This window comes from Eucalyptus grandis, chromosome 3 (assembly GCF_016545825.1).
Source record: "Eucalyptus grandis isolate ANBG69807.140 chromosome 3, ASM1654582v1, whole genome shotgun sequence".
NCBI classification, from domain to species: Eukaryota; Viridiplantae; Streptophyta; class Magnoliopsida; order Myrtales; family Myrtaceae; genus Eucalyptus; species Eucalyptus grandis.
This window is the reverse complement of record NC_052614.1, coordinates 21,558,058-21,566,753: the sequence shown is the minus strand read 5'-3', so window position 1 is coordinate 21,566,753 and position 8,696 is coordinate 21,558,058. Positions and strand designations below refer to the sequence as shown.

Here is an 8,696-nt window from a genome sequence, read left to right as displayed (position 1 = left end):
GGAAGGAAGACTAAGGGCCTTTATCAAGTCGATACACAGACTGCAGCAGCGTTTTTCACTCAAAGTCAGAGAACAGTCAATGCAGAAGTATGGCACCAAAGACTGGCTCATGCCAATACTCGAATAGTGGATTATCTACATCATCAGAAACTGATTCATGTTAATTCAGTTCCTTCAAAAATTTGCAGCAGCTGTCAAATAGGAAAAAGTACAGCTCTATCATTTCCTTTGTCAAACTCTATATCAACTTCATCATTAGAAAAGATCCACTGTGATATTTGGGGACCGTCACCAGTAGATTCATTTCAAAAGTTTAGATATTATGTGATTTTTGTTGACAGTTTCTCACGATACAGTTGGTTATATCCAATGAAGTTGAAATCTGAGTTCTTTGATATCTTTATTCGATTCCAGACATTAGTTGAAAGACAATACAGTCACAAGATCAAAATTTTCCAAAGTGATGGAGGGGGAGAGTTTGTAAGTAGAAGATTTCAAGATCATCTGCAAAGCTGTGGAATAAAACAACATTTATCTTGTCCTCACACTCCCGAACAGAATGGAGTCTCAGAAAGGAAACATAGACATATTGTTGAATTTGGATTGGCTATGTTATATCATTCCAAGGTCCCACTGAAGTTTTGGGTGGATGCTTTTGTTACGGCAAACTACATTATAAACAGACTTCCAACACCAAAACTAAAAATGGATACACCATATAGTAAGATTCATAACACTCAGCCACAATATGATCATTTGAGGGTGTTTGACTGTGCCTGTTATCCATGCTTAAGATCATATTCAAAACACAAGTTCGATCCTAGATCCCTTACTTGTGTTTTTCTGGGATATAGTGATGTGTATAAAGGCTATAGATGTCTTGTGCCTACTGATAATCGTATATATATCAGTAGACATGTTATCTTCGATGAAACATTGTTTCCCTTCACAAAAACTGTGATCAATGAATATGGTCAATATACGCCTTTGTATAGACAATGGATTGAAGGAATAAAATTGCTCGAATTCTCAAGCTCTGACACAACAAACCAAAGTGTTTCCCATCAGTCAGTAAGGAGAAGTCAATATCATCCTACTATGGATAGTTATGAAAGTGAACAGATGCACCAACATACTTCATCAGCATCAATGCAGCTCCAAGATACTCCACTAACATCAAGGCAAAATGATGCTATCACAGAAACTCGATCTGGTTAGAATTCTTCATCTTTCTCAAGTACTCTGCCTGTCAATAATAGCTCTGACACATAACAACATACTCTTGAACTATCTTATCCTGACATAGCACAACATATTAACATCCCAAGCATCTCTGCTAGACGATCTTCTGGGGGATCATTTGGGTCTTGGAGCAAGTTGATGATGAGGATGCTGAGATGGCTTTGAATGGAAGGGTTTTGTAGGAAGAGTCCTCGAGTCGAGCCGCGTAGCTTATGTTTAAAGGAAAGCCTGGGCTGGTACTGGTGAGATTACCATAACCCCTCAAATTCATAGGATATACAGTTGGGAAGGGAGGCATTCCGGCCCAACATACTCCCATCCTCGCCTTGCATAGATCATGCCGAAATGGAAAATCGAAGTAGCATCCCGCCCGCACAGGATGAGGATACTGGTGGTGGGCCAATGCCCGACCAATGCTTTTGGCGGCGGCAGCAGTGGCGTTCCATGGTCTTCAAGCAGGGCATCGGCTTCCATTCATCCCAATTGCGGGTGCGGTTTGGTCTGGATTGTGGATTGCTTCTTCATGCCCCGGGCGATGCCAAAAAATGGCTTCGTGATCGATGGAGCCGACCTCCCATGGCCGTTGCTATGGAGTTCACCGGGCTCATGTGATCGTAGATCTCCATTGGAATGAATCGACAGAGGCGAGAGATACAATTTACACGCACAGGCCATCTTTAAAATGAAGAAATCTATACCCATCCTCCCCAACTATTCCTCGGTTATAAATTTTGGGGATGAACTTGGTAGGAGAGAGGCAATTCACACCAGCAACATGAATCTGCGATGTTGAGAGGGAGGTGAATCTACGTACGAGCTTGTTGGCGTTGATGGTGAGTGAGAAGACCAAGAACCAAGAAGACACGAACCGCCGACGAAGAAGAAGAAGAGAGGGGAGAAGGGATCTCCATTCAGTTCCCGAGAGAGAGAGAGAGAGAGAGAGAGCGCAAGAATGGTGGCGAGAATGAGAGCGAGGCTGTCATGTGAGTAAAAGATGAAACCTTTAGATACGTTTTCTTGGCTCATGAGATTAGTTCCAGCATAAGCACTACCGGACAGAGTGGCAGATTCATGTTGCTGGTGTGAGAAACTGTGGAACTCTTCCTCAAAATGGATGCTCTCCATCTGGTATGCACTGGACTATTATATGCGCGCGCATGCTAGTCACTTTTTCTGTTGCCTCTGTTTTCTGTGGTCGATTTAACAGCTATATCTCCCTTTTATTATGAATCATTCTGTAATTCCATCTCGCTTGTGTGGATATATAGAAAGTTGTTTGACTGAATTCTGATTCCTAGTGACATAGATCGGTTTAGCTAAAATCAAGTGCATTCGGCTGCCTTGCCCTGTTGCTTCCTTTGATATTTCATCTTATTGCTATCTTTGTGTGCAACTTGTCCATTTGTTTGTCTTACCTAGCATCATAAGTGGAGAAGTTTTTTGTGTCGTACCTGCTGCTGTTGGAGCTGTATTTGGTTGCTTTTGATTGCTGATTAGGAGGAATTCGTGTTTGCTAGAAATTTAATGGGTTTATGAACCCAATACGGAAAAGAAAGTTACTTTCATCTGACGAATTACTTGAGCTTTTATGGTATAGTCACATGAGCATATAGGTGCCAACGATTGCATGAGTTCTGAGCTTGTAAAAGGCTAACTGCAGGATATCTGATCTGATCACTCATGGCAGATAATAAAGAATATAAGAAAAAGTTCTCGCTCATCTGACAGGATTGTTTACAACTGGTACAAACATGAATTTTGGTGCAGCTAAGAAGATGAGAACAATGAATAAATCCCAGTCACAGAGAGTAACAATGATGGACTTCCTGTATTTGAATGAATTTCCCGGGGTTGCCAATATCAACAGAGGTTCTTAGTTAACATTGCTTGCTTTATGCTGGATTCGGTTGAAGCAAGTTTGTACTCTCTGCTTTTCTCTCTCTCTCTCTCTCTCTCTCTCTCTCTCTGTTGGATAACTTTATAGCTCATGGATGTGGGACTTCTTTCTAGCACTCGTGAGATAACCACACATTAAATTTCATAAGAAGGATGGCTTATTACTCCCAACTTGATCTTGTAGTCCAGGGATGAATCACTTCTAGGCTAAGGAGTAGCTTGAAGTTCAGAATGATGACTCGCAGCATGTACTTTTGTTTTTTACTTGCAGCATGTACTTTCCAAGCACGAAGTCATTGCTTCTGGAACTTCAGTTCAGTTAGAGAAAACCTGGCCAAGATCTTCTGGCTCCACACCAAATGTCAAAGGTCCTCTACTTGATTTTAGAGATAACAGCAAAGAGCCTAATGAGAGCTAACTGGTTCATAAGTCATGATTCCTATATATAAACCCCAAATACTTGTTATGTAGCAAGATATGAAGTTCAGCTAAGTCCTGTTAACTGTCACATTGCTATTCTCATGATAAGTTGACCTGCATATTGTTTGCTAATTTTCAGCTGTTTAGTATAGATTTCATAGTTTTATTCAGGATAGTGGTGTCTTCTTGGGGCATAGTTAAAGGAGTTCATCATCTATGTTTCTACTTTGTTTGGTGTAGCTTTTTCACAGTAGATGCAGCTGTCAAAAAGTGTTTCTCAACTTTTATGGGCTGTTTGGCAAATTCTTCACAGCTGCAGCACCCTCAAATCTGCAGCAGTCATAACAGTTTCTAGAACCGTGCCTCACCCAGCTTTTCATTGCGAATGTGCTTGTGTTATTGTTGCGGTTTTTGAAGCAATATAGTAATCATAAGGTGTTGATCCCACTTTGGCTCTGAGGAAATGTTTGGTAGCGGTGAAATAGATACATTTAATTAATACCAGTATAAGGGCACAGACATATGTAAGTGCGAGAAGAAGTAGAAGGAAAAAGGATCTAGTAAGTGGTTATCAGCTATTAAGGAGATGAAAGAATGGTGAAGAAAGTGGATAAATGGTTATTTAAGAAAAGATAAGAGGGGTATTTGCTCTTGTTCAACAATTATGGTGACCTTATGACTATAAAAAACTGAACTTCTCACAAAGAGCAATTTATGGGATATTACAGTTCAATTTGATATTTAAAAGCTGCTCACAAGTTTTTAGCGAATGTAGAGATATAACAAAAGGTTCTATGTGGGTGTCTTTTCGATTTCGAGGTTCAATGCCTTGGGATGCTTATGTCAGGAAATAGTTACTCAAAGAGTTCCTTAATGTATTTGAAGATCCATGTTCTGTTGTCGCCTAGAACAGTAGATATGAGAAGCAGAAGCCAGTCAAACAAGAATCATGAGCCACCCGAAGCAGTCTAATAGTTTTGAATGCTGAAAAAGGTCCAGAGTATGAGAATATGCTTGTAATAATTTGGGAAATTTTTTATTATGCTAATCCTGTGTCTTGTTTGGTTCACTAAAGCGAAGATGCATTAGAGGTTTTAAAAGTTGTGGATGAACTTATTTTTCTAAAAGCACCGTCTATAATCTGATATTCCTACTGTGGAAGTTTCGTATCTTAGTGTTTTCTTGATCCTATGAAATCTTGTCATTTGAGTGTATAGGGGATGTGGCAACCTTGTTTGCTTTGTGCAATATGTTTCCGTTCAGTCACAGGAAGGAGATTTTAGAGAGGGGTGCAATTTAGGTTATTCTGTTGTATTGACTGAGAATTGCATTTGCCTACCTACACTTTGTTTTCTTTGGAAAAGTTTGTTCATTTTATGGAGTATCTGAATTGATTTGCATATTGTATGGATAGGAACTCTGCTCTAGTTCCTTATGAATTCTTTTTTCCTGGATTAAATGCTTGTTGAATCTTTGTCTAATGCAGGTCAGTTGGGTTTTCTTTGTCTTATTAGTTATCAGAGACAATTATAAGGAATTGTGGAGACATTGTTCATGTGCATGTAGCTGGGAGAGAAGTTCTTCATGAGATGGTGAAAATAGTGAAGAAGAAGGTAAGAAATTTTAATGCATTTGGATGCTGAAAGGTACCTGTTGGCTAAAACTTCATGGTATTCCTGATTCTTCAGCCCAATATCCATGTCAAACAGAAGATAGTAATCTTGATAGATACTTGGCGAGAAGCTTTTGGAGGACCGAGGGCTAGATATCCTCAATACCATGCTGCCTACCAGGGGTTGCTGGTATTTATTTCTCCTTCTCTTGAGAAAAGACTTATTTTATTTGTGATTTGGATGATGTCTTTAGGTCTTGACAGTACCATACCATTTACCTTTTTTTCTGGTATTGGTCGTTATGTTATTTTATCTATTAATCACTAAGTCCACTCATTTTCGTACAGCGAGCAGGAGCAGTGTTCGCTCAGAGAGAGGAGGGTCCTGCGCTGGTTTTTAAACCTCCACAGACACAGCCTCTTTCATCATATCCGCAAAATATCTGCAATGCTGATATCCGGCCAGAGCCATCTGAGTCTTCTGCTGAGTCTGAGTTTCCCACATTGAGGTGCATTTATACATAGAAATGCTGATACCTTTTCTCTTGTCTTTCAAAATTTTTTATTTCTTACAGATTTAGGTCGAAAGAATTTTAAACCTGCTGTTTGTATTATAGTACTGTGCGGAACTTAACATTTGTCTTTACTTCTAAGTGGCAAAATCTGTTCTTTGAAAGACAGAGTTTGTTTGGTAAGACTTTTGTTGAGTACTTTTTATTTTCTTTAATCCTGTGGCTTACTCAATTTGACTTTTGTTAACGTGAGGCACCTGAATTTTATTTTCAAAATATGCAAATAGTGACACGTAATTCACATATAATAATTTTCTTTTTTCAAGCGAATTCAAACAAGCTCACTATTGCCTTCTAGCTTGTATGTATCGCAGAGGTCCTATCTTTGTGATCCTTAGACAGTCGGTATGATTTTGTTGAAACAAACACTTTGATTATTGTTTTACATACTTTTTTAGTACACTGATGATTAAAGGATTGTAGCCCTAGGCAAATGGGATAATTTAGTATCCTGTTAAAGGACAATTTTGCAGCACCTTGCTGCTTTCATATACTTTGAGGTTCTTAAGGCATAACTTAATGTTCTTGTGTAGCTTGACAGAAATACAGAATGCACGGGGGATCATGGATGTGCTTGCGGAAATGCTGATTGCCATAGATGCTCGAAACAAGGAGGTATATTTTTCAATTTGTGATGCTTAATTGAGGATGTATTTTTATGCATCAAGCAGTTGAATTAGTGGGAGCTGATAGTATCTTATTGAAATAATATAAGGTTGAAGTTCACCTTTTTTTTTTAGTTTTTCCATTCATTTGGAAACCATCCGGTGGTGTTTCTTTTGCAGTTACAATTGTTCTCTTATTGGCTTTTATTTATTTATTTATTTATAATATATATATTTGCAGGGGCTTAGGCAGGAGATCATTGTTGACTTGGTAGAGCAGTGCTGCACCTACAAGCAGAGAGTGGTGCACCTTGTAAATTCAACATTGTAAGGCTCAGATGCCCTTTTGCTGAATGTATTTTGATGCTTATCATCTTCTCCAGCTTTCCTTTTTGGTGTTTAAATACTCTTGCTACCATGTCCAGAGGTGGGACATTTAAGTGGTTGTCCTTTTTCTCGTTTGGTGAAGAGGAAACCTTTATATATGTTTTCTTTGCTTATAAGACTAGTTCCAGCATAAGCAATATAGATGCAGTGGCAGATTCATGATGTTGGCGTGAGACAGTGGGAACTCTTTCACTCTTCCTCAAGATGAAAAATGCTTTTCATCTGGCTTGCACTGGACTATTTTATGTGTGCCCACTAATTACTTGGTTGCTGTCTCTGTATTATGTGGAGTTCAATAGCTATATCTCTGTTTTATAATAAATTGTTTTGTATTTTATCTAACTTGTGTGGATATCAACTTTTGTCTTATCTGGTGAAGAGGACACTATAATAGACAATTGCTTGACTGATTTCTGATTCTTAATGACCTTAATTAGTTTAGCTAAAATCAGTGTATTCATATGCCTTGTCCTGTTGCTTCCTTTGATATTTCATCTGATTGCTATCTTTGTGGTGCAAATTGTCCATAAATGGACGTATAGCATGTTGCTAGATGAAGGGTCAAGAATTAAGAGATATTTCGTGAGGTATGGAGAAGATTGTGTGTCATACCTGTTGCATTGGAGCTGGGGTGTTTTTAATTACTGATATGGAGGAAGTCGTGTATGCTACAAATTTAAAAGGTTTATGGATCTGATACAGTAAAAAGAAAAGTTACTTTCGTCTAACTAATAACTTGCACTTGCATCGAATTTATAAGCACAGGTGCAGATGATTTCTGTGTGGTTTCCTATTTTCATCCACTCCTTGCAGTTTTTTAGGGTATAATAACATGAGGATACATGTGCCAATGGTTGCATTAATACCAAGCTTATGAAAGGCTAACTGTGAGATATCTTGTCTGATTACTCATGGGAGGAAATAAAAGATTAAATAAAATAAGCTCTCACTCATCTGACAGGAATTGTTCACAGCCAGTGAAAGAATGAATTTTGGTGCAGCTAAGAAGATGAGAATTATAAATAAGCACAATTGCAGAGACTATCAACAGTAGATCTTCCTGAATTTGAATGAAATTTAAAAGAAAAATTCCCTCGGGGGTTGCCAAACTTGAAGGAGGTTCTTAGTTAACATTATTTTCTTTATGTCGGGTTCGGTTGAAGTGAGTTTAAATCCCCACCTCTCTCTCTTTCTCTCTCCAGGGTAATTCCATAACTCATAGGTGTGGAACTTCTTCCTAGTAGTCATTAGAAATGCACATGCTAAATTTCATAAGAAGGGATGGCTTATTAGTTCCAACTTGATCTTGTAATCCAGGGATGAATCACTTCTACGTCAAGGATTAGCTTTGAATGATGACTTGCAGCGTGTACCTGCCAAGCATGGAGTCATTGCTTCTGGAACTTCAGTTTAGGCTGAGAAAACCCCGCTGAGACCTTCTGGCACCACGAGGGATGTCAAAGGTCCTCTACTTGATATTGGAGATAACAGCGAAAAGCCTGATGAAAGATAACTGGTTCATTAGTCATGATTGCAATATATAAACCCCAAATACTTGTTCTGTGGCAAATTATGAAGTTCAGCTGAAGTCTGTGAACTGAGCAGTGCTACTCTTATGATAAGTTGATCTGGATATTTTTCGCTAATTTTCTGCTGTTTGGTAAAACTTGGTGGATATTTATATATTGAGGCTTCGTTTGTTTCATGAAAAATGACTGATTTGAAATTTTTTTGCTGAAAATGACCATTTATATTGCTTACAAAAAGAAACGAACGAAAAATATTGACCGCATTCATCTCATTATGCCTTGTGAGTGTGCAAAAAGGAAAAAGAAGGATTGACCACATTTATCTCATTATGTAATCAGAAGAATTTAATATGAGACCACAACTCAATTATATGTTAATTGTGCAAACAACGTTGTCATAATTGTCCAACTTGTCCAAGGCAAGCACAAACAA

General features: G+C 38.4%; 1 protein-coding gene and 1 long non-coding RNA gene across 5 annotated transcripts; both read left to right on the top strand.

Moving 5' to 3' along the window:
- Nucleotides 1-1,323: 1,323 nt before the first annotated feature.
- LOC104445397 (TOM1-like protein 9) lies at nt 1,324-8,380 on the top strand. 4 transcript variants are annotated; one of them, XM_039308237.1, is made up of 7 exons: nt 1,324-2,370; nt 3,410-3,506; nt 5,073-5,360; nt 5,519-5,679; nt 6,276-6,357; nt 6,589-6,674; nt 8,052-8,380. In XM_039308237.1, exons 3-7 carry the CDS (start codon nt 5,226-5,228, stop codon nt 8,146-8,148), a joined length of 561 nt encoding a protein of 186 aa, XP_039164171.1. In that variant the 5' UTR covers nt 1,324-2,370; nt 3,410-3,506; nt 5,073-5,225; the 3' UTR covers nt 8,149-8,380. The 4 variants fall into 4 exon arrangements, with proteins under 4 accessions (XP_039164171.1, XP_039164169.1, XP_039164172.1 ...); XM_039308235.1 differs by having other exon boundaries at nt 5,045-5,360; XM_039308238.1 differs by lacking the exon at nt 3,410-3,506.
- On the top strand, nt 4,691-8,380 carry LOC120291190. The gene is made up of 2 exons (XR_005549090.1): nt 4,691-4,858; nt 8,149-8,380. It is a non-coding gene; the product is annotated as an uncharacterized LOC120291190 (long non-coding RNA).
- Nucleotides 8,381-8,696: the final 316 nt, after the last annotated feature.

Coding starts and splice junctions, on each gene's coding strand:
- LOC104445397 (XM_039308238.1), top strand. CDS start 5,226: ATGGTATTCCTGATTCTTCAGCCCAATATCCATGTCAAACAGAAGATA. Junction 5,680..6,275: donor TCTGAGTTTCCCACATTGAG/GTGCATTTATAC, acceptor GTTCTTGTGTAG/CTTGACAGAAATACAGAATG. Junction 6,358..6,588: donor TAGATGCTCGAAACAAGGAG/GTATATTTTTCA, acceptor ATATATTTGCAG/GGGCTTAGGCAGGAGATCAT.